The following is a 27755-nucleotide window of genomic DNA, read 5'->3' as shown; positions in this document are numbered from 1 at the left end:
CTTCCTTGCTGGTAAGTAGGCGTGTTTTCTAGAGGGTGCTCTTTTTCTTCTTTACAAGTGCACATATGCTGAGATCTGTGTTTGCTGAGCAAATGTAACCAGGTGCATCACTACCTTTTTCTTAAATAAGTTTTATGCCAGCAGCTGGATTTAACTTCAGTATCCAAAGAGTTACAATACAAAATAAGGCTCTTACAAAATAAGTGCACAATAAATATTTTAACACTTTTTGTGTTTCTTTGGTGTGCTGACATCTGTGTCAGCCTGTTCCGCTGCAGGAGACAGCGCCCTTTTTCGCTGTTTCAGGGGGGAGAAGAAAGGATGTTTCAGGGCTTCTTCAAGAGTGATGCGCTTGGCTGGATCATACTCAAGCATCTTCTGAATGAGGTCAAAGAGGTTCTCGTGGTCAGAATCATGGCAGGTCATTAATTCCTTCATGAAGAAAACAACAAAATGCATTTATTTTTTAATTTTACCTTTAACTGCACCTAAAGCTCCTCTTCCCCAAAAGCATTTTCCTTCTGTCAGCCTACCTTCAGTGGCTTACAGCGCCTTGCGACGTATCTGCCAGCAGAGCTGTGCTCATCCCAGTCCAGCCGGTCATGACGGAAATACTTGCGTTTCCTTAAACAGACCACAGTTTGTTACTCAGAGATTCTGTTCTGTCCCTTCAATAGAAGTTTATTAGCATGTTCCTTCACAGCTTGGGAACGCTCCTCAAGAGTGGACAGCTTGTTAAATAAAGCAAAAGGATGAATCTGAGCTTATTAAACTTAAAAAATGTGCTACTAAACCAAATCTGAGAGTATTTATAGCAGTCCAGTATGGAAAACCATAATTACCTGGTTTTCTTTATCATATGATTTGGCAAGGGCCCCAGTATTTGCTCCATCATTGCCAGGTGTTCTTTGCTGTCATGGGTCTGCAGGGAAATCAAGACAAAGTTGTAGTAACTTCTAACAGTGAGCAACCACCACACCCTGGCCTTGCTTCATTTTTGACTGTACTCTGCAAAGAGTAATCAATTTCAGATCAAGGAAAGAAGAGAGGCTGTAGTCATCAGTTCCTGAAATAAGTTACAACATACTGGAGGTTTTTTTCCCTTGGCCCTACCTTTTCTTTCTTTGCTAATAAATTTTGAGTTGCAGCAATACGGTCAAGATGACCAAATTCAGGTATTTTGAGTAGTGTTTGCTGGTGGTGACAGATAAAGCTGCATCTGTTACTAGTGTGTAAATTACTGTAAGTTACAAATGCTAACGGGGTGATCCTTCCTGTCAAGCTGCTGCCAAAATGTTTACTGAAATGAACCTGTAGGCACCTGCTGAGAAAGTTCCTTTGGGCCTGCGTCTTCTGTTCTCTTCAACTCAGCATTACAGAGAAATGCAGCTGAATTTCCTGCACAGACCATTCCCCTTAGTCCCCCCCCTCTCCATAGCAGATTTTCACCAACCTGAGGAGCATTACACATGCTGTGTCATTTTGAGGTTCACTGTTACCTACTGGAAATACTGTGAATCCCAGGTAGTACTCTATGAGGATGCATCCTATGCTCCAGACATCGCATGGCTGTGACCATCCCAGTGCTGTGAAAAAGATCCATGTTTGTACTAGACTGCGAACAGTTCAAGCAAGACGCACAACACTTCTGTGGCACGCTTCAATGGCACACAAAAGCATCTCGGGTGAAAAGATCAGCCTAAGAGGCTGCTACTGACCTAGGATCACTTCAGGAGCTCTGTAATGTCTTGTAGACACCAAGGTGCTGTGATACTCGTCATCGTACGTTGCGCTCCCGAAGTCCACAACTTTGATGTCTGGATTTTTTAGTGTGCGTTCATCGCATTTCTGAAATGAAACGCAGTAAGATAGATGCAAGTGACCAAATACACCCAGATAGTGGCTGAGGGGGAGGTGGGGAAGAGGACAGCAATTTACCAGTTTGGGGTTATACTCTTCTACGTAGTCAGATTTCACAAATAAAATGTTTTCTGGTTTGAGATCTGTATGTGTCAGCTTGTTCAAATGCAAAACTGCGAGGTAACAAGAGAAGAGTTAGCCAATTCCACAAAGCGCATTTAACAAAGCAAGGAAAGAAACATACTTACAGTTCACAGATTTGCAGATCTGATACGCCATCTGTCTAATGTGGTCCAGCCGAAACGGCAGAAAGCCATTCTCTTTAATAAAGTCATAGGTGCTGAGCCCCAGTAGCTCAAAAACAATGCAAACATGTCCATAGTACTCAAACCATTCTAACATCTGGACACAGCGACTGCAAAAGCAGGAAAATGCATGAATTGCAACAGGAAGTTGCATAATGCTGAGCTACGTACGACACACGTTACAGAAGGCGATGTCACAGAACTTCTAAAGCCAAAACAAAGTACAGTCAGCTTTATACACTTACTACGTATTGTTGGGATCAGATGCATTTAAATGTGCCAGTACTTGTATTTCTGCATGAGCGGCTTCGGAGTACCTATCAACATTTTTTACAATTTTCACAGCTACATGTCTGCCTTCCCTGCAAAGACAGGTTTCAACAGTCATTAGAACAATGAGTAGTTTTAACTAATGATGTTCAGTAATCACTATATACATTGTTTAAAAGGGCAGCAACCTTACCAGGAAAAGGTCGGGGGGGTGTTTTAAGTACATACTGATGTGATATAACCAAGGTTCGTCAATGCACAAACAGAACTAAAATTTAATCTTTACATTTTTGAAAACATACTTGATGATACCTTATATATATTAGTATTACTCTCACAGGTTAAAAGCCCCATTTACCTCTCCTTTCTATTTACATGTACTGGGCTAATACTGGAGTAACTTCCACACCTCCACACCTCACAGCACAACACGACTGTCAAAAATGACAAGCCGCCTTCAGCCGCTCCAGCAGCACAAACTGAGGTGTCGGATACCCTGTGCAGTGACTACAAAGACAGCCTAGCTTCACACCGTTCTGCACGCAGTGAAACTGCCGTCCAGCACGAAATCCCTTTATTTGCAATATAGTTGCTGCTAGAACCCAAATGGCACAGCACCGTCAGAGATACTTTTAAGGCAAGCCACGGGAGGTCAAGAGACTGTACTGACTGTACAGACTGGGGGTGGTACAGACCCCAGGACCGCCCAGTGTTGGGGGTGCAGCTTCACCCCACGCTGTCTAGGCCACCCCCTCCCCATCAGCCCTTGACCTCTACCAGGCCAGGGGGCACCTGCAAAACCTGATACAATCCAAAAGCACTTCATGAACAACACTATGGTAGCAGCGGTAAGAAGAGTTACACGTGTTTTTAATTAAAGACTTACATTTTGTGATCAATGCATTCCACTACTTTTCCAAAAGCTCCTTCACCCAAAGTAGCAACGATCTCATCTATAAAGACAAGAACTCTCAGTCACAGAAGCTGTGAAGTTACTCAGGTATTTTTTTTTAAAAAAAGCAAACAAACAAAACCAAAACAAACAAAAAGATGAAGGACTATCACTGAAGCTATTCTAGACTGTGCTGCTTTAACTTGTCAATGTCTAGTTTGAGAGGTGTTGCTGGACAACTCTCATCAAGGTACATTTACAGGCATCTCGTTCTAGTAGGTTCATTAACTTCATTTACTACTTGGGGGGGGCAGGGGGGCAGGGCGAGGGAAAAAGAAAAAAGGAGTATGTTTAAGTTCTACAGAAGAAGAGTAACAATCCCCACCCCCAAACAAAACAAGTCAAGACAGAAAGAAAAGACTTCCAAAGCCCCCTCACATCTTATGCTAAAAGAACTTATTCTATCTGAAAAGTTAATAGATTTTGAAAAATATTCTATACATCTTGCACTTAGTACGTCTCCACTCTGACAGATCAGGTGACCCTCCTCATCATCCTCTACACTCCTGGATCTTTTCCTTCGATGACTCTTCTGGAACGGCACCAAGATCGTCCAGCCAATCAATAAACCCGAGTGAATTCAGGTCAGAATACGAAATTCATTCAGCGGGGAGATATTCAGGCATTCAGATACACGCCAGGCCACAAACAGTTGGCAGGAGCAATTTCAAATTCAGTCCCCGGAAATTCACAGGGCACATAGTTTATGTTACAGGAGAAAAACATGGCAAGGAACAGATTTTCAGATGAGATACTCAAAAGTGGCAAGGCAACAAAAAAATTACAACACAATTGTTTTTCTTTTAGAAGATTGGTTCACTGTATTTTACTCTAGGATTTCAGTGCCCGTATTTTCTTTTTTTAAAGCAAAAGGATTTAATAATTATCTTTTTTATATGTATGTATGTATGTATATATATAAAATAGCCTTGTGGCCAAATTAAAATACCCACGTTAAGTAATTGAGATTACATCATTGGTCGGAGTATTTCATACAAATCTTTTTTTTAAAAAATCATAAACAGCTTATACATTTACTTTAGGCTGTCTAAGCCAAAGGTCTTAAAACTATAAACCCTATCTTCAGCTTTTTTAAGAGTTAACATATATTTAACAAAGATCAGAAAAAATGCCCTGTTAGTGGGCAGGTATCATACATAACTGATTCCACAGATTTTTTCAGTGATACTTAACACATCTTACTGTATAAATAAAAAAAATAAGAATAGTAAGAACCTGACACTACCTCCTTGCTATTTCAGTGATACTTAGTCAAAAGCCGGTTTAAAAACTTGTGCTTGAATTTTTCAAGTAGGGCTGAAATAAATGCTTCTTGTAAGAAAAATTTTGAAAGCATCAAAGTGATGCCTGTATTTCAAGTACTCCAATTGATGGTTACGATCGATTGATCTGCTCAAATACACCCAATGAACGTATCGCAAGGCTATGTTCTGTGGTACCACAAGCATACCCGCCAACTACGTTTTCACTGAAGGAAATGAAATCCTAGCATAAAGAATTTATCTACTAGTACTAGCTAAAGGAATAAACTATCAATATTATTGACAGAATACCCCAAACCCCCACACTCAATTACTACCACCCAGATAAGAAACTATCTTCTTAAAATAATAATTAAAAAAATTTCCTAAATTAAAATTGGTCACACCACCTGTGAACGATGATGATGACAGGTAGTGTGATGTGTCTTGTATTTCATTTTGTAACTACTCGTCCCACTACGACCTGATGATTTGCTACTGTGATGCCCCATATCGCATCCTTGATTGTACTCGTTTCTGTATTCTTCAACATAGCGTCGTTCACGATGGTCTCTCTCATTTATAGATTTGGTTTCTGAACGTGTACTAGAAACAAAGGACCAAATAAACTTTATTAAAATAATCCTAGTACCCCTATAAGACGGCTTTTTGTTTTAAGCTGTAAGACACCTCCGAATACATTATCAGATGACCTGATGAGAATAACAGAAATCTTAAAAACATGTGTTTGCTGGCATCAGAAATCAAAAAGTTATAGTTACCTGTCAGGAAGCTGGGGAAGATCCCGTTTGCAGTGCCTGTTCTCCTGTGCACGACTGACCGATCTCCTCCGACCCGTATCGGCACTATTGCACCTTCTGTGGTCCGGGCTCTCCCTGTTACCCCAGCCGGGATAGACAGTTCGCCTGGAATGCCGCATCTGTGACAAGGATGTTTTGCTCTTTGAATTATACCCCACAGACAAACGGTTCATTTTCAAAGCCATTAGTTGACAAATTGACACTACAACGAAGGCTGCGTTTTTCCTCAAATACCCGATTGTCGCTTTTCCTCTGCTCGTTCTACCACGCTATTTTTTACACCGCGAGCTTCTCCAGCTCGGTTCCCGCCAAGGGCGCACGGGTCAGCAGCCCGCTCCGTACCGAGGGCCTCACAGCCGCCGCGCCCGGCGCCCCGCGCTCCCGCCTCGTACGGCCCCCGGCCCCGCCCCGTGCGGCGGCCAGCGCCAGGCCGCGGGGCTCCCGCGCGCCCCGCCCCGCCCCGCATCTCGCTCCGCAAGGCACGTAACGTGCTGCGCGCGCCCCCGGGGGCGCCTCCCAGCCCCGCGCCGATCGCAGCTGCTGGGCGCTCCCGTTCCCGCACGCCCCCCGCCCCCCGCCGCAGCCGCGAAGCCATTTTCTCCCCGCGCGCAGCAAGGCGCAGGCAGAGAACATGGCGGCCGCCCGGCGGCAGGAGCGCCCCGGCCGCGCCGCCCGCCTGCTCCGGCGGCGACGGGACGGGACGAGCCGCCGGCCGCCCGGCCACCCCCCACCGGCGGCAGAGAGCGCTCGTGCCCCCGCACCGGGCGGCGCCCCTCGCCCCGCTCCGCTCGGCCCGGCGGCACGGGGCCGCAACAAGCGCGCGGCGCCCCACCTCCACCTCCGCGCCCGGAGGCCGCCGCCGCCGGCCCCGACCGCCGCCCCTCACCCCGCAACCCGCCACAAAATGGCGTTGCCAGGAACGTTCTGGAGCGCGCTGTCGCGTCACAGAGGCGCGTCCGCGGCGTCACCGGGAGGGCGGGGCCGCCAGCGCAGCGCAGCCCTGCCCGCGCCCTGGGGCCCAGCCCTCGGCAGCGGCACCGCACGGCCCTCGCCCCCGGCGCGGCTGCCCCAGCGGGCTGCGCGGGGCTGGGCTGTGTCGGGGGCCAGACGCCGGCCCGCCGTGCCGCCGCTGTTCGCCCTGGGGGATGGAGCACCTCACCCCGTGCTTCCCCGCAGGAGCGGCGAGAGGCTTCCAAAGCACGTAGTCGGCTGTAAATCAATAGAGCTTTAAAGGGCCACATGTGACTAAATTTCTTTGTAAATCACCGGCATTAAAAAAATCCAAATGGTTGAATGCCATTTGTCGTGTCATCTCATGTCCTGCCCTCCTGTGTTTTTTCCCCCATGTCTTGTATCTTTTACTAGCTCCCAGTCATGTTTTCAGATCTAAAACAGAACATAAATAAAACCAGACTAAACGCGACTCTTCAACCAAGCGCACATGTTACCAAAACCTCGGAATGAAGAACTTATCGACCCCAATGTGATGTAGATAAGCAGACACTTCTTTATTGACGGCCGGGTGCGTGAGCGAGTCCTCTCAACACACACCAAGCTTCAAAATCAGACACCATATATAGAACTTATTCACGCATATTCAATTAAGTATTCATGCATAATCATAGTATTTCCCGAAAATCATTAACATACTCTCCTCTCGTACCCGATTCTGCGCAGTAAAGGTTAGAAAGGTCCGGAAATGGGTCTGGGGTACGATTTGGGTAGGTGGTATGTGAGTCGGTGGTCGCGATCTCCCCCTGCCGGAATTACCTGCCACTAAAGTTCACGATTTCTTGGCAGGTAACCACAAGCTGTGCCAGTCGACTCTCCCCAGTTCCCATTAATCCTATATTCTGACATTTCAATACACTTCCTACATACGGAAGACTAGTTAACTACAGAGAAACCTTTCAAACCCTAAATTTATTACCTAAGTTTTAAACACTGATTCTAGCCCCTTCTTCTGGCCTTGGTACGGGACTGTACAAAGGATTTCATAATAGCTTTTACTGTGCAACTATAAGTTTCATTAAAATGTTTCTTATCCCTCTATATTTCTATTAAAAATGATTTTATAAAATCAAATAAATTCAATCAATCTTAACTTATTAGCAATCTGTAACACACAGACCAGCCTTCTACACCCACAGAATGAAGAAAAACCAAGCTGCGGACCCTCCCGCAACACTACCGCCCTGCTGCTCACCACCCTGTCGCAGCTGCCCGTGCCACGCCACAGCCACCAGCCACCAGCTCACTCAGATGCAGCTCGAGCCTGCCAGCTGCCTCCAGGCTGTCACCTCTGCCGCCAGCACCACACATTATGCCTGAAGGTCGGCTCCCCAAAAACCCACAGTAAGCAAACATCTCACGTGCACTCCAATTCATGTGGGAAAAGAGCACCCAAGGGTACAGCAGTTCTGAAACACTGCAACAGCCTATACACATCAGTTCCCCCTACAACCCAATGATTTTTTTTTTATTCTGGGAAGGATTAAACCTACTGAAACACTTCCATCCCTGATGAATGACCCTCCTCTCTCTTTGTGCTGTTTTTAAAATCTGTTTCGCCACCTGGCCCTCTGATCAATGTACCTACATTACAACTGCAAGTTTGACACTGCCCATAGATAACGCACCATTATTTTCTTTTTGCCCATTGCTCTCCAGTTGAGATCAAGTACTGCTCCCACCAAAATGTATTTCAAACACTAGCCTTACCTATGTTTTTTCTAATGCCTGCAGAGGTCCGAGAATCTAGAACATACATGACGAGACCCTCCATCGCAGTCATAACGCAGGATTGTTGTGTTAACGTACACAGTTTTCTTTGCATGGGTAGATTTATTTTGCCAGCTCACCTTGTGGCTCTAGTGTTTGTGATAAAGGGCCAAACTGATGGAAGCAAACAGAGGATTTCACCAAGCACAAGCCAACACCACCAAGAGCAGTACTCTGCAACACTTTTGCTACTGGAAGGATTATACACATCACCAGAACTACCTTGCATGTATGCTGTACCCAGTGACTGCCCACAAAAAAAATCACATACTTGTGCAGCTGGGTTACTTCCTACTCTGTTTTGCTTTCTCTTCAACAAGGGCGTGGGACCAACCCCACCATTATTTTTCCTGTTGTATTCCAGGTTGTCAAGGAGATCCTGGGAGAGGTTCAGAGCCACAAACAGGAAAATAGGCATAACAATTTTTAGAAGTTGGGATGTAATCCTGTCCCATAAGATCACTCTCCTTTCATTACACAGCCTTAGATAAAAAAAGAAAGCATCTAAATTTAATGTGTCCTCCAGAGAGCAAATTGCATGGTGTCCCTGTATTTCACACATTGTATGTAATAACCTTCTTTTTGTAGAGAGGAAAAACCCAAATAGACCTGAAACTGTTCCCAGTTCAGTGCTAGATGTCAACATTTAAAAGTATTGGTTCCTTTGCATTGTAGGACAGTTTCCAGTATGTCCTTCTGCACAGAAGTGTCAATGTAACAGTTAAACACGCAGTTGCATGTTTCCGTCTACTTGCTCATTCCACTGGTTATATGGAATAGACAGAAAGCACAGAGATCAAGTAGTTAAATCCTTTACTTAACTGACTGAAGTATTATGGTAAAATGTATTAAGTTTGGAGCAAGGGCTGGGAGCTTTCAGCAACACTCCACGCAGAACACAGAAACTTTGTCCCAGAGAGAGTACTAACTAACTGCTCACTAAAGCCTCAGTAACCTGTACCCGGCGTACCTTCGCCCTTCTCTTGCAAATAAGTTCCCCTCTTTATTTTAAGCAGCAAAGTCTCAAGATGGGAAATATTCGTCTAAAGCAGACGGCAAGTCAGCTGGACCTGGACCTCCCCAGGATTACAAGGCATATATATGAGAACGGACTTCGCTAAGTGATGTTGACAGAGTCCAGAGAGGATTGGGGGAAGAAGTCCAGAATGGTATGAGGTGGATGCAGGAACTGTGGGTACTCTCTCCTGTTTGTCTCTCTCAGGCACAGTTGGGACTAGAAACATATCCTCTCATCTCTACGTATTGTAGTCAAAGTGAACCTCTGTGAAAACGCATAGATTTTTTCCTGCCTTACGAATATAAACTGATACCCAAATGCATTTTTTTCTTAAATTTGCAACAAAGAGAACATTCTTCTTTTCCCAGTACACCCAAAGTGGAGAACGGCTTTTTTGAAGTGTACAAATCACTCTGTTTTCCCTGCCTATGCCAGTTTATTTTATGCTTAGACTTGAGCATAGGATCACACACGTGTATGTAGATATACACGCACGCATTACGTATGCATGCATTCTATTCTTCCTTTTGATCGGTCAATAATCGGTATCTCTGTACCTCCTTGCAAGCTTTCTTATTTGAGTCCAACGATATCTGGTCTCAAACAAAGACCAAACAACGTACCTCTCTCGTTTGTTCAACATCATCGTGGCCACAGTATCTTTTATTATTTTGGGTACACCAGGATATTCTTGATTAGAAGTCTGACCACAGTCTTTTTGTCACTACTTTTTGGTGTGTTTACCCCCTATTGTTTGTGCAATAAAGTGATGAAAAACAACTTACAGTAAAACCATGGTTACCTGGTCTTGATCAACAGCTATGTTAAAGACACAAACACTTACTCTTTCATACCAAAAGCACTGCACCAGTGGCAGAAGCGAGTGTTTCTGACATACCTTTCGGGAAGGCTGAAGAGGTTACCATTCCACCACAGCAGTACAAGAGCAAGCACTCCTCTAAACATGGTCTTTAATCCTCTAGGAGAGAAAGGTTTCATCTATCTATGACACTGCTCCTCTCACCTAGGGGAAAAAATTGTATATCATACTTGGTTTTCTAAAAAAAACCCAGGAAAGTAAGGAAGGTTAGGATTTACATGAGAAAGTTCCAGAAAACTGGTAGTATGAAATTGTAGCAAAGGACATTGTTTCAACACAGTATCACTAAGACAGATAAGGCAGAAAAAGATTTGCCAAAACATATGTATTTCTGACTCTCTTCTTATTTTACAAGTATAAAAAACAATGTTAAAAAACCCAAATCCTGGAAGATGCTCTGGAAAAACTGGCTTGTAAAGCACAAGACTCCTCTGTGACAGCTCCCAAACAATGCCAACACCTGAAAATCCTGCATTCAGTGAGCGAAGATATGATCCGGCTCAAGCAATCCTTCTTAACGACACTTTAAACCCCACACCCCAGCAGTTGGTCTGACCAGTCTCTAAAGAATGTGCTGAGGCACTCTGTGGCTACAGAGCAAAAGGGTTGGCATGAATTGTAATATCTTTAATGTGAACATCATTAAGAGGTCGGTAGGTTTTCTCATTCACAGGCAGCTTCTCCAGCTCATCCAGGGTCTCCAAGCCATCAATAACTCTGGAAGAAAAGCAGAAGTGCTAGGAATCTCCTAATAACGACGTAAATTTCACAACTGAGATAGTTCAAAGCTCTTTACCGTTAAGTATCATAGAACGAAGACTTTGCAAGCAAATGATACAAATAAGACAGCCAAAGCAATATATACGGTATATAACATGTTTTCAAAGGAAATATTAAGCATCCATTCCAGATTCTGATAGAAAGTACAAATAATTCCCCCTGACCTGACAATACCGTATTTTATACCAGCCATAGCTGTATAAAGACCCTGGCTGCACTTCCTGGCAGGCAGGGCTGACCAGCCATAGGATAGGTGAGATTGTAATTTCTAACCTTCTGACTCAAAGGCAAGACTGGACAGAATAAGTAGTAACTGTGTAAATCTAATGGCACAAACATGTTTAGGCTTTCGGATTTCCTATTCAGGTGGAAGAAGTGGCAAGAGAGATTGTTCTAATGAACCTCTCACTTTTTGTTTAAATAACTAGCTCTGGTAAAACTTGGCAGTTTATTCCCCAGTAACGGACTTGGCAGAAAACATCTGCTGTTCACTGTTCAACTCAGTCACATTCATCAACTCTTTGAATCTAGGATGCCGGGTCGTGGGCCAGAAGGGGCTGCACATGCCATTCTGCTGATTCTGCAACTGAAGCAGGAGTATCTTAAACTGCCACAGAAAAACTGGCAAAGTGCAACTGTCAGAGCCTCTACTCTTTTCTAATAAACATGTCCTAAGAGCCTCCTTTCTATCATATTTGTAAACTAACTCAGAAATGAAAGGCACATCTATACTTAGATGCCTATAAACAATACAATTGCTAGAAAATAGTATTTTCACATTTCGATAGTTTCCTTTGAATATTTAACTTAAAGGCGACTTTTTCTCAGCAGATTCACTTCTACACTAGAGAATTCTTAACAACAAAGTGAAAGAAATTACCATGATTCTGAGATAGAAAAAGCAGCATCCGAAAGACTCAAAATTTAAAACATTTGCTTTAAGGATGATATATTTATTATCAGCAGTAACATAAGAGTGTTTTAAAATACGTGTATTAAACAACTTCATCTGATTTTATAAACTGTCAGTCCCATGAGTTTTATCTGACCAGCAGGAAGGTCCACCCAAACAGAAGCATGACCATGTCAGCACCGCACCCATCTCCATATCCAGTCCCAAATCAGATTCTTGCTTTTCGGTAAATCCTACAACTGTGTATCCAGCTATTCTGGAGTTTGCTTAAAATCGGGCTGCATCTGTTTGGGCATGGATGAAAAGGCAAGCTGGAATAACTGGGCGGGGGGATAAAAAAAGACAGAAAACAGCTCCATTCCTGAGGTGTGACTTTTGCCCGTTTCCACTGAATTCCCCACTAAGAAAAAAGGAGCAGCATTTTGGAGCACCTAATTCTGGTGACAGTGCAAGAGCATACATTTACATATACACATCCAATATTTTAAAGCGTTTTAGAACCAGAAGCTTCTAAATTTGCATTGCATGAGCCCTGAAATATTCAGATCCCTCATACACCAACACTAAAAGGAGGCACGCAGCTGGATCACTTACTTTCCAAACACAGTGTACTTCATGTCTAGGTGCGGTTGCTTGCCATAAGTGATGAAGAACTGCGATCCATTGGTATTCGGACCATTGTTTGCCATTGAAACTACCCCACGGACACTGTGCTGAAAGAGGGGGAAAAACCTCAACCTGAATACACATCTGTGAAAGCAGGACTTTAAACTGTACAAAGTGCTCTGTGACTTAGTACTCTGCCTCAATACCATTATTAAGAACAGATCTTGGTTGCTAATACCTTCCATCACAGTCCATAACTAGCTCCACAGAATTGCTCTTACAGTGAAAAATTACTTCTTTGCCTTCTTCAGTGCATGAAAAATACTTTGTTAAAAATTCTTTCTACTTCAGTTCTCAGTGATGAAAAGCCTCAAACCTAACTTGCCAAGTACAGAAATGCCTGCTCCTATTTGAATAATAATCTTTCTGTCCCTTTACTGCAGCATTATACTTTGCTCACAATTACAAAAGAGATATTCGATACAGTACAGCACAATGCTGGTTTTCTCCAACCTGTAAAGAAAATTCATATGAAAACATAACTGCATACTGAGAGCACAGAAATACCTTTAGGTATTCACTGAATTCATCTTCAAACTTCTTGCCCCAGATGCTGTTACCTCCTTTCCCAGTGCCTGACAAAGAAGTACCACAACAGCTTACTGATTTTTGGACTGAAAAAATCCAGAGATTATGTAGTGTGGCAACATTTTACAACAAAGACCCCAGACAGCCTGTAATTTGTTTGAGGCAGGGATTGGGTTCTCATGTCTTGATACCGAGCAGAGACATAACTCTCTATAAGGTACACCTATTAGGTAGTGTAACAAAACATGACATATCCTCAAATTAAATTCAATACAAGTACAAACAGACACACAGCTGAATAAGATTCTCTCCCAAACAGCTGCCACTGTCTGGGACATTTTCCCCAAATGCTTCAGAGGGAGTGTAGCCTTTCCAGGCAGAAACCAGAGAAACCACAGTAGAAACTGCTACCTGTTCAACAGCTGCTAAGTCAGCAGAACCATTTTACTTAGTGGAAACAGCTGGAAAAACTAAAATTTGCAGAATGCTTTACTGCTGCATGAACTAGGGTAACAGCTGCTCTTCTGCAAGCTCACCACAGAAAACTAATCTCATCACAAAAAACTCTATCAACAATTTCTTTATTTTATTTTTACTTTATTTACGTTTGGGTTTAATATTCAAACTTATAATTTCTTTCTATTTCTATTATATTTATATACTATTTTTACGGACATTTTTCTACAGAGAGTCCTGGAGAGAAGAATTTACCTAATGGATCCCCTGTCTGAACCATGAAGCCTTTTATATTCCGGTGAAATACGCATCCATTGTAGTAGTTACTAGCACAAAGAGCCAGGAAATTCTAAGGAAATGAAGCAAACCATATTAACAAACAATTCAGAAACAGTACCCTTTTACTAAAACGACAGCATCGGCAAGACGAAGACTAACCCTTTTGCCTCTACATTGCACTGTGAGCATGTGAACTCCACAGAGTATTGCCACAAAATAGTCATAAATTATAGTTAATATGCTCCTTTGACACCATCACAGAGACAAAGGATTTTAAATAAAGCTTACAGCACAAAATTGTCTGACATGAGGAACAAACAAGAAGCCTGAGACATGCTCAGAAGTATCACGTCCAGTCAACATTTTTATTTTGTAAATGTAAATTTTTAATCAATAACTTCATGACTCAGCTTTCTTAGTTAAAAAGTAAATTATTTCAATTTAAGCTTAAGTTTACTGCAGAAAGGAAAAACTGGGGCCTCTGACAAACTGGGAGTGATTCTTACTCTTTTAAATTAAAATCAAATCTCTGTGCGTGTGAGCAAACCCAGGGAAATCTAGGAATCCCAGGCCATGTGCCACATTTCTCCTTAGGGGCAAAGGACACTTTGGGAGATGCTGGAACTTGGAGAGAAGTGGCCCCTAACCCTATCTGGTGAGAAACAGGCTGCAGAGCTCTAGGCAGTGTGACAGCGCACAAGCTCCCCAAGCAGAACAGGCACTGTACCAGCTTAACACTAGCATTCCATTATGTGAAAAGAGGAATTGCAAAAGCCACTTCACCCCCTCTGTAGTCTTCACTATTTCTACTCCTTTGTTTCAACGTGAGGCAATACTGCTCCTGTTACTTGACTTACTTCACAAGTCTTTGGTGTACGCTCACAGAACAGTTCAATTTTAATATCTCCTACATCCGTATGCAGTGTGACAGCCTGAGCAGAAGGCAGAAAATAATAAACAAATCAGCAATGATATGCTAACAGAATCAGTTTTATTTCCCAGTCCCACCACGAACATAAGGAAGTTCCCACCATATATAACCACTGTTTCAATACATGGCCATAGGCAAGGCTACTGTCACAACCCTTCCACATATCCTGTGAAATCACCAGAAAGCTCTTGGTTTCATTTAGTTTCAGGACATACAAAGTTTGCTATGGTAATGCAGCAGCTCTGTTTCACACTGTTACACTCCAGAGAGACATTATTCATTTTCAAACTGGACCTACTCAGCCACTTAACTGCAAAGTTGAAGAACCAAGGCTGTATCTGTTTTAGACGACGGCGTGGTGCGCATACCTCACTGGTTTACAACCAGAGGAACAACTGATGCGTGTTACTTGCCTGCTGCCTTTTGAGTGGCAAGGCCAGTTCTGAATGGCACCATACATAATCTGCCTTCACAAACAAGCAAATCTACAAAATCACACACTTCTCTTAAGAACGTATAAATAACCTCCATAAAATTTAAAACTGTAGTTACCCAGCCACCTAAGCAAATCTCTCTCTGTAGGCCAAATATGTCACAGTGCTCCCACGAAAAGTGCTACGTTGCACAAAAACAATTACTGTGAGGCTATACTGGGGATGACTGTATCAGAAAACTAATCAAAATCAGCATCGCATTGATACTGGCATACTGTTCCGTAAGTATACAACTGAAGAAGAGAAGATAGTTGGCTGCGGTGTCCATGAGGATGCTATAAAAGGTGTATGCACGGTTTAAGACACACGGTCTTATCCCTGTTTCCCGATCTGCTAAACTTTCAGAAGCTTGCAAGCATAGGTTACATACACTCAAGCAGAGCTATCTGCTTGCAACTTGAATAATGCTTCTGTGGTAAAAGAATCCAAACTAGATTACGAAATATTTGTCAAGGCAGGATTAAAATTTAGGATCTCAGAACTGAAAGTGTAATTGTATTTTTGACTGATGTAAATGACCTATTTTCCTTTTCAAGGTATCTTGTTAGAAGTTTGAAATGAAAACCTAAACATTTCGTTACAAAGTCTTCACAGCAGAGTAAAACGTGTAACCGTTTGAGATGCAAAGCAGCTATTCACTTTCCATTTCAGTGAATTCTTTCCATTTCAGAAGGGATGAAAATATATAAAAAGGGTTACTGTTCTCACCATGACTGCTTATCAAAAAGCTGAGGTAGATTTGTACACAGCAATTTCCTGCAAAGAAAACATATGAAATTTGTTGGGGTTTTTTCCACAAATTTCCAAATCTTTTCAAAATCTGTTTCTAAAATATTTGTGCGGTTACATGCTTTTGCACCACACAGTTTTACAGTGCCACCCAAGTGACTGCAGATAAAGGTTTCACTCACCTTATCCAACTATGCAGCACGTAAATAACTTGGAAGAGCAAAACAGCTTACAGAAAGGGAGTGGTGACAAAAACCACCATCTTCCCAAGACGAACGGTTATACTAAGCAGTTACAACTTTTCCAAATATTATGGTTTTATAAATGACGGAAATTAACAGGCAAAAAACCCACACGCCCATACCTCCACAGAAGCGAGATCCGGAACCACCTTCTGACAGCTGCCTGCCTGCAACAGCCAGGCACCTGCATCCATGCGCAGAATTAAACTTTTTTTATCTTAGCAACGTTCTCAAGCAAAGCATTCACGCTGAGGAAAACAGAACCGCGGCTGTGTGGGATTGCACAGCGGTACACGCTAGCCCCCTCGCTAGCACCGCCGCCCTCATTCGCGCCCGGGCTGGGCCAGGCCCCTCACTGAAGCCGGGGAAGCCGCCAGCGCCGGCCCGGCCCCGCCCGCTCGAGCGCCCCAGGGGCCGCCTGCGCTCGCTGCCGCCCGCCCGCTCCCGGCAGCCCGGGACCCGCCGCTCCGCCGCGACTTCCACCCCCAACCCCACGGCTGTCGAGCGTGCGCCCCGCCCGCGTACAGACCTGCCGAGGCAGCGGCCTAGCCCCGCCACCGGCCTCGCCCCGCCACCGCGAGGCAGCGCTCCCGCGCCGGCAGGAAGAGGCGGGGCGGCCGCCCCAGCACCGCTCGCGCGGCGGAAGCGGCGCGGCCGCGCGCGGCTCCGCCTTCAGCCCCCGGCGCGGGGCGAGCGCGGCCCGGCCCCGCGGAGGCGCGCGCTTCTCCGGCGGGATCCGGCGGGCGAGGCTGAAGCCGCGTACGGCCCGAGCGGGAGCGCCGGCAGCGCCCCGGGGGAGGCCGGGCCGCGCTCCCCGCCCTGGGCGGGCGGCGCTTCAGCCGGTGAACGCCCGGGCTCGTTCCCGCCTGCTGCCGGCCCCCGGCGGAGTGCCGCATGCTGCGGGGCGCCCGCCGGCCTCTCTGCTGCGTCCGCGCCTGGGGCCGCCTGCCCTCGCGCTCCCTCATGGACCTCGGGGAGCTCGTTACAGCCCTGAACGACTTCGCGTCCCTCTCGCTGGCCGAAAGCTGGGACAACGTGGGGCTGCTGGTGGAACCGAGCCCTCCCCACGCGGTGAGCACCCTTTTCCTCACTAACGATCTCACCGAAGCGGTGATGGAGGAGGCAGTGCAGAAGAAGGCAGACCTCGTTCTTTCCTACCACCCTCCTATATTCGCGCCGCTCAAGCGAGTGACGTGGAAGACCTGGAAGGAACGGCTGGTGGTGCGAGCTCTGGAGCACAGGATCGGGATTTACTCTCCACACACAGCGTACGATGCCGTACCTCACGGAGTCAATAACTGGCTAACGAAGGGACTCGGTGAGATTCTGTTAAACAAACAAAAAAGGTTAAAATTATTCTTAAGTATGTGCTATTTTATGTGGGGACCTTCCCTCATTTCCCTTTCTTCCAGCTTTTACACTTAACGATTTCAGGGCTTTTTCTCTGCCCCCCTCCGTACTTCTAAGTACCCCACAAACACGTCTTTAGGGAATTTATCTTGGCGAGGCATACCGGACACAAACACTAGAGGACAGTTCCAGATGCATGACTGTACAATTGGCTGTAGTCAGAACCGGTGCGGCATATTTATTGGGCATCTTGGATGCAAACTTTAGGCACCTAAGTCACCACCTTTAATTTCTAAAGGGCAAGATCTCATTGTTTGCAAAGGACTTAAGGTATCTGAAAAGCTTTTAGGTTCTTACCCTGTATTGTGGCTCATAAATGAAAACAGCGATGTCTTTTCCAGCCTGATTTACAAACCAGACGCTATTTTGGTTTCATACAATTCTTAGGATAAAACGGATGGCGTTAAGAATGACAAATGTTATGTATCCATCAGCTTCTTTGCTATTTTAGTCTATTTTAGACTGTGCCTAATGGAGACAACAGAGCAGCAAGTCCTCAGTCCTGATAAGGGAAAATGGATTCAAGTGCAGCATTTGCATCTTTTTGTTGCATCTCTTTAGGATATGTGCTAAATCAGTATTAGGACACTTACCAAGCTTTATAAAACTGCAGTCTTGTACTTTTTTCTCAGGTGCCTGTACTTCCGTCCCACTGCATCCATCAATGGCGCCAAGCTATCCAGCTGAGGGCAGTCACCGGGTAGAATTCTGCACAGACAACACTGAGCATCTGGACATGGTGCTGGCCAAAATCAAAGACATCCAAGAGATCTTCTGTCTCACCACTCTCCCTGCCAGGTATCTGCTTCACTCTCTTAATGTTGGATTCTTTCTGTCATTTGACACACTAAGTCGCTGGAATGGTATTTTACTGTTGCAGTCACTTTATTTCTCTGTGTGTTGCTGTTGTTTCTTTTCAGCAACAGATCTAGAAATGCAGGGAATAATCATCCCTTTCTGATCAGTCTTTGTCATACTAAATGGTAACAGGAACTCAGTACAGCATCACGTAGATTAGGGGTAGTAAGGAAGAGTATTAACAGGAAATTTGATGAGGACAGTGGAGTTAAATTCCCCTAGGTTCCTTTCCTCCAAGAACCTAGACTAGACTAGGCTATTACAATGCTTTCTTTTTTCTTTCTCTGTGGTAGAATAGCCACTGGGATGGAATAACTTTGTTTATATTAATACAATGCTGAAATTTTATCTAGTTTCTTAGGAAGCACCAAGCATATCTTTCCTCAGGGTTGATGGTGAGGAGCAAACACGAGTCAGTTTGAATTGCTCTCAGAAAGCACTGTTGGAGGTGGTGGCATTATTGTCCCAGAACAGCCTTCTTTATCGCAAGACCGAGATTCTCCTATTACAAAAGGTAATATAATCATATATTACATCCAGTGAATGTATTGCTTGTGTGACCCAAGTGCCCCAAATGCTGGAATCCAGTAGTCAGTAGCATCACAGGTTTTCTATGCTACCCCATCAGTGCTCTGAAATACTGGCCTGTGGGGATTTGAAGCCACGCACCTTTTCCAGAACAATGCAGCAAATAGCTGTGTGGCCTGTACTAACTTTTGAATCAATTCCAATAGCTAGTATACTTAGTATGTTATATTCGAGATGTATTTTTTTTGTAAAGTTCAGAGCCATTCCTGAATGCCCAGCATACTCATCTTTGTACAGTATGAAAAACAATGCAAACTTCTGGGGTCAGCTTTCTCACAGTAATTTTAAATTTTTTTTTTCAGCCTCTTCTTCCCCATAATGGTATGGGACGTCTGTGCACACTGAGCGAGCCAGTCTCCTTGTCAGACATAATTGAGCGTATCAAAAGCCACCTAAAATTACCCCACATCCGCTTAGCCGTGGGAGCGAGCAAGACACTAGGTAAACAGGCCTTCAAGTGAGACTGTCCATTAGAACTAGTATTCCAGGAAGCCAAGGGGCGTGAGTGGGTACATGAGTGTGTGAAATACTGCTGCCTTGGATGTGTTTACTTCCAGGTAGTGTGAAGCACTGTTAAGAAACAGCATTTTAGAATTTACATGATAAAATCACGCAAAAAGAATCTCATCTTTATTTTTAACTGGAAGTTCTATATTATGCTGGTTATCACTGCGGAGCAGGGAGAGCGTAAGTTGAATATGAGACGTACTTTTTCATAATTTGTGTAACGACTAAGATTCCCCCACCAGATATCAGACACAAATGCGTACCATTTCACTGTACACTCCCTTTTGCAACTGAATGTTAAATTTCAAAGCATCTTAAAACAGTAAGACACTTCATGGTATCCTTATGAACATACAACTAGACATGTTTTGATGCAAGAGAAATAGTGGCAAGGAAGGTGAACTATCCTAGTACAAACAGTGGGTCACTAGTAAAATGTGGAACAAGCATCCTCTTATGCCTGTTACCTATCCTAATGTCCAGGAAGCACAACTATTAGTATTTTTGAGAGCAAATGTTGAGAACTCTTCAGAGCTTATGAGACAGAAGTCTTTTTAGAAGCCTCTGACACTATCAGTTGCACTAAAAAAACCCCCAAACTATTTTGAAGCCTCTCATTGTGGTGCAGGATTGTAGTGGTGTGACTCCACTTAAATTATCAGCAGTAATTACATGGCAATATACTGTAAAACCTTAACAGATATTTGAAACTCTGTTGTGTGTCCCCTCACTAGTGAAGTAATATATATGAAGAATTAAATTTCCTGTCACCATCACATGTGTAATAGCTTAGAATCAGCAATAATAGCAAATGGGCAGATTTTTAATGGCATGGACCAGCTCTCAGCTTGCACCAGGACTGGCCACTTGAGAGCTAAAAGTTAGGAACTAGTGTATCTCAGAGGCAAAACACTGCCTTAAGTGGCATCATTAGTTGGAAAACTGGAACATGAGGGTCCTGGAAAGAGTAGCAGCCTATTAAAGGGTTCAGAAACCTAAGTTAACACCTCACCAGGAGTGACTACCTAGCAGCCAGCCTCTGTGCTGTCGTTTTCTGCAAACCTTCTACCCCTTGAAGAAAAAAAATCTACACGTCTATTTTTGTTATAGGCCTATGACTCTTTCAAACTGACAGATGTGTCTTTTCCTCCAGCAAATTTACACTGAGCCTAAAATCAAGGTAGTAGTTACTGCAAAACAATTTAACAGCAATACTGACACGAGGGCTGAGCACAGGGAAGGGAGTTTAACTGTGGCACCTTGCATCCTGCAGAATCACCAGTGAGGAAAGCTGCTCTGTGTGCTGGTTCTGGGAGCAGCATCCTGAAGGGAACAGAAGCTGACCTCTATCTCACAGGTAAAATACTATGTCGCTGTTTTGTTACCTTTATAAAAATAGTCACTAGGGGGAAAAAAAAGCAGGAGGGGGGGAGAAAGGAGAAAAAAAAAAAAAAAAAAGTTGACTGGCTGTTGAAAGATTTGGCCAGAAAGAATTACCTGCCATCATCGAGAAACAAGCAGTTAGTTATTGGAATGATAAAAGAGTAACATTACAGTAGAGAGAACGTGGATCGATGGCTGCATGGCATAGTGAAGGTTATTTGAATGAAAGCATGGCTATACGTGCATTATTCCAGCACAAAATCGGTGTTGATGGCAGGCTATCGCAACCTTCAGTGTGTTTCTCTTTTGGCAAGATAAGAGTTCAGTTCCCTACAGAATTCCTTCATGGAAAATGGAATATAATGTAGTCTACAGAATCTTCCAAAGGAATGCCATGGTGTATCTGACCAAGGAGACACTTGGTTCATTATCCTCTTTCCTGACAATGGGACAGCTACTCCTTACAGCTTGCCAACAATGTGAAGGCTGCCTTGCATTCTGTAATACTTAATTCAGGCAAGTTCTTTGGTAAGGCATGCCCCATCTCCCCCTTGCATACAGCCCTGCAGAGCTGACCCTCAGACAGCTTCTTCGCAAGGCTTCCCAACTGCTATCCTCCGTCACAGCAATGCACGACACCCACGGTCTGCTTCCAAACCACTGCATACTCTTTATTTCCTGCCCAAAGTGGTAGAATCTACCACTATTTGAGGGCAAGGAATTTCTGAGGTTTTGTCTCAAGTTACACATGGGACGTCAGCTGGATGTCCTTCAAGGGGAACGGGAGCAGAAGCATTACATATTCTTATACCAAGCAGATGGTGTTGCATTCTCCCTTATGGGAGATAATCCTGTTACGTCTTCCCAGCTTGTAGCTAAGGTTCTGCATACGTTACAAAAAAACCTGGTTACCTAAACTGTACTGTTGGCGATCTACATGGCGTTTCTTTCTCAAAATGGCAGGAGAGATGTCCCACCATGATGTTCTGGATGCAGTTGCCAATGGGATAAGTGTTATTCTGTGTGAGCACAGCAACACTGAGCGAGGCTTCTTGTCAGAGTTGCGTGACATGCTAGCTGTCCACCTACAGAACAAAATCAACATAATCGTGTCTGAGAAGGATAGAGATCCCCTCCAGGTAGCATAGGAAACAAAAACAGTGGGGAGAGAATTCTGTCAAGAATTTCATGGTATCTTGCACAGACCTATCCAACTGCAAGCTTAATAGAGATGCTCTGAACTGGATCAGTACAGAATGATTGTATTGTATGTTCCCTCAAAGTCTGGGATATGTTTTGTCATCTGCCAGATAAATAAATGCTTGTTTTGGGCTACAGAGGGCCGATGTACTCAATTACTGGGCTGCGCTTAAATAAGTTACTGCGTCTTGTTAGATGACTTCTCTTCTAACAAGAATTTTTGTTAGATAAATTCAGTAACCGTGATACTCAAGGATTGGTTTGGGTAAAATATAAAATCTCGATTTATCTCCAGATTTAAGCTTACACAGCAGTTCCACCTACTGCAGTTATGTTGAATCACGTCCGTACAAGTCACTGATATTTTAGCTAATAAACCTCCTGATAACAGTTTATGAAAGGGTGTGGAGCATCCATTTGCCTTAACAGTTTTATTAAAGACACCACTGGTATGCAAATAGAGACCACAATTCAGGTACTCGGTTCTAGTACTCAACTGCACAATCTACCATTAATGCAGCTTTATGGCTTGTTAATAGAGGGACTCTCAATTAAATAAAAGCTTTGGAAGGTTAAAACTCAAAACAAAGCTGTAAATGAATTTAATGTGCTTTTATTACTTTCCTTTTTAAAACAGTTTATATAACTATGACTCAATTACAGGATTACTGAAACTGAACAAGTAGCATTTTCATCACTGGTAATGCCCAGGGTTTATTTTCTTGTGGGTTGTTTTTTTAATAAAAAAACCCAACATACCACGTCTGGATTATGTGCACACCAGAGTATTTGAACAAAATTAAAATATATCCATGGCAAATTGGTAGAGAACTTGGCACCATCCTTTTCAGTTAATAAAACTGGCTCAACAAGCAATGTCTCCACCACATAATTGCCAATGTCTTGTTCCACTTACATTTAAGTGGAAAGAGAAGACTGCGGTATTACCAGAAGCTACTGAGGCTATCACAGCCTATAATGGCCACCGTTCTTAGCGGTACCATGAAGACCTCTCAGTAAGCTGAGGAACAGGAAGTAGAAGGAAATTTCTTCTTTCCCCAGTAAAGGATTGTAGAAGCGACCCCTCCAAATCAAACAGTTCTGTGTTGCTACAGAAGACATTACCCTGCTACTGCTTTAGTACATACACAGAATTCAAGACACAGAAAATGAATGCATAGATGGGGTAAATGAAATTGGGATAAAATCCTTTTCACACACACACACACCGCCCCCTGGAATCAATTCACAGTCGTTCTCTTTAGCTTGCACCACAGAATCGGCAGCAGCCAAAAAATTATTCAAACTTAACCTTCTCTTAGCAGATGTGTGGTCTCCCCTGCAGCCCTCCTCTTGGCCTGTCTGGGCATCTGGTAGTCTGCTGTTAGTGGCTGACTCTGGACTCAGGATGATTAGAGCACTTCATTAAAGTAAATTTCACATCTAGAAAACCAGATCCAGTTGCACTGAAAACGCACCATGGTATCACTGGTTATAAACACATTAGGCGGTGTCTTCCACACGTACTCAGAATGTAATTTAAACCAACATCTTGAGTTTCACAAGAACTGGGGAAAGTCAAAGGACTGCAAAATAGGATATGGCTGCTGCTTAGCTAGAATACTTTTAAAATTTTTTCCAGAACACATCTTTTTCAAGTGGCAGAGTGTTGGGGTCTGCAGACAAATTAGTTGACTTCAAAGACTTAGCCGTGTGCCGTTAAGACAGCCACAAATTGTCAGGTATGTAAACAGGGTGTGAAGAATCGGAACTTAGAACCGAACCGCAGCATACGGGCACCTACAGCAACAGCAAACAAAAACCTCTCAGGGTCTGACACCTGCACTGTCTAAGATATATAAATAGTTTGTATAATCAATAAAGGCCATTTTGTCCAAACCCAGCCACGCAGACGTAGTGTTTCCTTTCAGTCCGCCTCGACTTGCGTCACCACATTTGGTGACCCCCACGTGCCTGTATGATCCCAGTAAGGGGTATCAAAAAGAGATTGTGAGACGGTGCCGATGTGACCCCGGTAAGGGGTGTCAGGAGCGATCCCGAGACCGTGACCGGCGGGTTGCTGGGGAGGCGGAGCCTGGTGAAGCGGAGGAGCGCAGCGAGCGGCTGCCAGATCCCGGGAGAACTGACACCGGTAAGGTGAGCCACCAGGGACAGCACGGGGAGTAAGTTATCTAAAGAAGATACCATGGTGCTATCTATGTGGAAATTAGTACTAGAGAAGCGTGGAATTACTTTAGATGGGCTTCGGTTAAAAAATATGTTATTGTGGGCCAAAACACATGGAGTGGAAATGTCCCCCGCGACTGCTCTTGGTGTGTCGACCTGGGACAATTTAGGATCAACACTGTCAGAAGCTCTGGAGAAAGGGGGCAAAAAGGCGTCAGGGCTTTTGCCTACATGGGGACTGCTTAGACATGTTGTAGGGAGCTTCAAAAATCCACAAGACGCAAATGGGGGCTTGCAAAATCAGCAAAATGTGACTGGGGGCTTGCAAAATCAGCAAAATGCGAGTGGAGACTTGCAGAGTCCACAAGACGCGAGTGGGAGCTTAAAAAGTCAGCAAAATGCGAATGAGGGTACATCGTTCAAACCTCCCCTGTATCCCCCTCCAGAATACAGACAGGAGGATGAGGGGGTGGGGGAGGGGGAGAGTCCGTGTCCCTTAGCAGGCGCCACTCCCCAATGCCCCGAATCCCCTAAATCTCTCCGACTGTATCGACTTACACTCGATACCGATTCCAGTTCCGAGGACGGCAGGCAGAAACCTCGGCGGACCGAGCCCAGCCCCCCTGACCCCCCCAACGTTTGTGCCAGCCCACACTCCTGCCTCCCGCGGCCGCTCCCGCCCCGCGCCCGCCCCCTCGGCTCCGGGTGGAAATGCCGAAAACCCGGACTCGGGTCCAGCTACGCCACCGTTATCAGTCCCAGGCAGTGAAGAAGCTGGAGGTGGTAAAAATCCAGTTTCCAGTGGTACAGTAATGACGCGCGACCCTCGCCGATTTTGGCAGGCTGAGAGGTGGGGCTTTAAGAGACGGGAACTGGGATTTAGTAGAGCAGATAGGCGGAGCGCTCCTTGATCCTCCTAGCCTTCCACCGATGCACCGCACACATATCCTGTTGTATTGGGAGATGCGGCTGCTGGTAATCCTCACCTTCACACACCGTTTGCTTGGAAAGTAGTACAGGACTTGCAAAAAACTGTTTCGCAGTACAGGGTGACTGTGTTCTGTCACGCGGAAAAGCCGTCTATAATCTACTGTATTACAGCGGTTGAAATGTATTTTGCTGTTAAAACAAACAAACAAAAAACCCAAAACAAACCCAAAACAGAACAAACCACACCCCGCCCCCCCCCAAAAAAAAAAGGGAATTGTAGAATTGTACAGAACAACGGAACAGAGACAGTGGGTTGGTTTGACATTGATGATGTGCAGTTTTGGCCTTGCTTTGAATGATGTGCAGCTGAGATGCTGCAGCAAAGAGTTAAATAACTTTAAGGGAGTATGAGAAGAAACTAGGATGAGACAGAAACAAAGGAGGAATGTGATCTCGCCTCTAGAAGATAAGGAAATGGCATGAACAGTAGAGAGTAGCCTAGAGTGAACAGCACCAAGGGAAGTGTTGCATGAATTTGACTGATCACTCTAACTCTATTCATGAGCAGCTCGCTGAGTTAAGAAAAAATGTACAGGCCATAAAGATTGAGAACGGGTTAACAGACTGGCTACAGAGTTTAGGAATTACTGGATGGTTAAAAGATTTGTTTCTGCACAGGACAACGGTATTAATTGCCACTGTAATCTTTTTAATGATATTGATCTGTGTGTGGAATTGCTTTATAAGAATTATGAACAGAATAATAAAAGGGGTCTGGATCGCTCAAAAACAAAAAGGGGGATTTGTGGAATGGCTGGAAGACAACGGACATATTATGAGCAATGCAGACCAAGTAACTGCTGTAATAGCAGGCCGAAGCTGTAACAAGCTGCAGGTGTTGTGAAGGACATACGCAAGGCCAAGGGAGACAAACAAACTGTATTCGCAGAGAGGTAAGAGAGTTGGACAGAAAGATGAGAAAAAACAGGATGCCTGCACAAGGGGGGAGCAGCGGGTAGGCACCACACCGGGACCAACCTTAGGGGAGATGGGAGTGTGTGAACGAGTAGTTTTAACTGATCACCTTTTAAATAACAAAGTCTGCTTAGCGTGTGTATTTTTAGCTGGGGGTATAAATTGGTGTGAGTCTATTAATAAAGTGGCACTAACTTTAAAAAAAAAAAAGGGGGGGGGGGGAATGAAGGGAATGACCCCAGAGGCACGATTAGAGAAAACATGTTATGTTTTGAACTTTCTGAAAATCTCTGCTGACCATACGGTGCCTCCCATTGTCCAACATTTTGTGTCAATTGGTGACAGCAGCAAAAGCATGAAGGTGTCTTAGTACGCATAAAAGACCCTCCTACCGGGCATTGGTCGGGACCGCATGAATTATTAACTTGGGGGAGAGGTTATGCTTGTGTTTCTACAGATGAAGGTCCACAATGGATGCCTGCTCGCTGTGTGCGGCCTGAGCTTAGCGTGCCGGATCGTGGGAGCGCTGCTGCCGCCAGTCAACCCAACAACTGATGTGTGGCCTCCTTACTGAACCAGTCCTTGTTTGGTGTGCCCTTCCTTGAAACTGACTTGCAGAAATTGTTGCAAGAAAGTGAATGTATGTGGGGAATGAAGAATCTTACTAAAAGCCTTGATATTTGGGATAATTGATTACCTCTGTATAATGTTAATCCAAAAGTTGATATCGTTTGCAATTTGAATGTCGATAATTGTCTTTCTGTAGATGCTAATGTAGTAGGAGGCTATGATGGGACCATGACACCTGCATAAATCAACACGTGGTAATGATGGAGTTGATTTATGGAACTGATGGGAACGTATTGCAGCGCTTCTTCTCTTATTCGAACTAACAGCAGGGAAAGCATTACAAAGTCAAATCACCTTGTTTGGTAGGCAGTTAAGAATGTGAGTCAAATTTGCCACCATTACATACAAAACAGAGCAACTATTGGCTTTTTGTTGTTGGTTCAAGGACACGGCTGTGAGGATTTGGATGGTATGTGCTGCGTGGATTTTAGGCGCCCCATTGCAGCAACATGTTACCAAAATCTGAGGAAATGTCAGCCTTTTTGGCATCCATTCACTCAATTGGCAGTATTGTTTGTTTGCTATTACCTTGGTTGCTGTCATGTTTGCAAGGGCCCTGCAGAACATGGCAAACCTGGTACTAGCTGTTCAAAAACAAAAAGGGGGAATTGTTAGGGTCTGCAGACAAATTAGTTGACTTCAAAGACTTAGCCGTGTACCTTTAAGACAGCCACAAATTGTCAGGTATGTAAACAGGGTGTGAAGAATCGGAACTTAGAACCGAACCGCAGCATACGGGCACCTACAGCAACAGCAAATAGCAAGCAAGAAGGACACAAAAACCTCTCAGGGTCTGACACCTGCACTGTCTAAGATATATAAATAGTTTGTATAAACAATAAAGGCCATTTTGTCCAAACCCAGCCACGCAGACATAGTGTTTCTTTTCAGTCCGCCTCGACTTGCGTCACCACAGCAGA

The 27755-nt window shown here is 44.3% G+C and overlaps 3 protein-coding genes across 11 annotated transcripts; 1 reads left to right on the top strand and 2 right to left on the bottom strand.

Moving 5' to 3' along the window:
* Positions 1-111: 111 nt before the first annotated feature.
* On the bottom strand, positions 112-10307 carry CLK1 (CDC like kinase 1). Of its 4 annotated transcripts, none has more exons than XM_027801474.2 (13): positions 10168-10307; positions 5432-5589; positions 5060-5255; positions 3829-3919; positions 3322-3388; positions 2411-2527; positions 2109-2275; positions 1939-2033; positions 1719-1848; positions 1504-1586; positions 843-922; positions 534-624; positions 112-432 (listed from the first exon to the last, which is right to left on the bottom strand). In XM_027801474.2, exons 2-13 carry the CDS (start codon positions 5587-5589, stop codon positions 220-222), a joined length of 1488 nt encoding a protein of 495 aa, XP_027657275.1. In that variant the 5' UTR covers positions 10168-10307; the 3' UTR covers positions 112-219. The 4 variants fall into 4 exon arrangements, with proteins under 4 accessions (XP_027657275.1, XP_055574779.1, XP_055574777.1 ...); XM_055718804.1 differs by lacking the exon at positions 10168-10307 and adding an exon at positions 6357-6378; XM_055718802.1 differs by lacking the exon at positions 10168-10307 and adding an exon at positions 6303-6371.
* Positions 10308-10455: 148 nt separating this feature from the next.
* PPIL3 (peptidylprolyl isomerase like 3) lies at positions 10456-16771 on the bottom strand. Of its 3 annotated transcripts, XM_055718813.1 has the most exons (8): positions 16697-16761; positions 16290-16351; positions 15905-15952; positions 14629-14703; positions 13748-13841; positions 13016-13083; positions 12437-12555; positions 10456-10866 (listed from the first exon to the last, which is right to left on the bottom strand). In XM_055718813.1, the coding sequence occupies exons 3-8, from the start codon at positions 15905-15907 to the stop codon at positions 10740-10742; spliced, it is 486 nt and encodes a 161-aa protein (XP_055574788.1). In that variant the 5' UTR covers positions 15908-15952; positions 16290-16351; positions 16697-16761; the 3' UTR covers positions 10456-10739. The 3 variants fall into 3 exon arrangements, with proteins under 3 accessions (XP_055574788.1, XP_055574789.1, XP_005436566.1); XM_055718814.1 differs by lacking the exon at positions 16290-16351 and having other exon boundaries at positions 16697-16771; XM_005436509.4 differs by lacking the exon at positions 16697-16761 and having other exon boundaries at positions 16290-16462.
* Positions 16772-16937: 166 nt separating this feature from the next.
* NIF3L1 (NGG1 interacting factor 3 like 1) lies at positions 16938-27698 on the top strand. Of its 4 annotated transcripts, none has more exons than XM_027801464.2 (6): positions 16938-17485; positions 18210-18375; positions 18823-18949; positions 19326-19464; positions 20804-20887; positions 26663-27698. In XM_027801464.2, the coding sequence occupies exons 1-6, from the start codon at positions 17062-17064 to the stop codon at positions 26758-26760; spliced, it is 1038 nt and encodes a 345-aa protein (XP_027657265.1). In that variant the 5' UTR covers positions 16938-17061; the 3' UTR covers positions 26761-27698. The 4 variants fall into 4 exon arrangements, with proteins under 4 accessions (XP_027657265.1, XP_055574787.1, XP_005436567.1 ...); XM_055718812.1 differs by lacking the exon at positions 26663-27698 and adding an exon at positions 23868-24013; XM_005436510.4 differs by lacking the exon at positions 26663-27698 and adding an exon at positions 21877-22250 and having other exon boundaries at positions 16939-17485.
* Positions 27699-27755: the final 57 nt, after the last annotated feature.

This window comes from Falco cherrug, chromosome 8 (assembly GCF_023634085.1).
Source record: "Falco cherrug isolate bFalChe1 chromosome 8, bFalChe1.pri, whole genome shotgun sequence".
In the NCBI taxonomy this organism is placed as follows: Eukaryota; Metazoa; Chordata; class Aves; order Falconiformes; family Falconidae; genus Falco; species Falco cherrug.
This window is presented reverse-complemented; position numbering and strand designations above follow the sequence as displayed.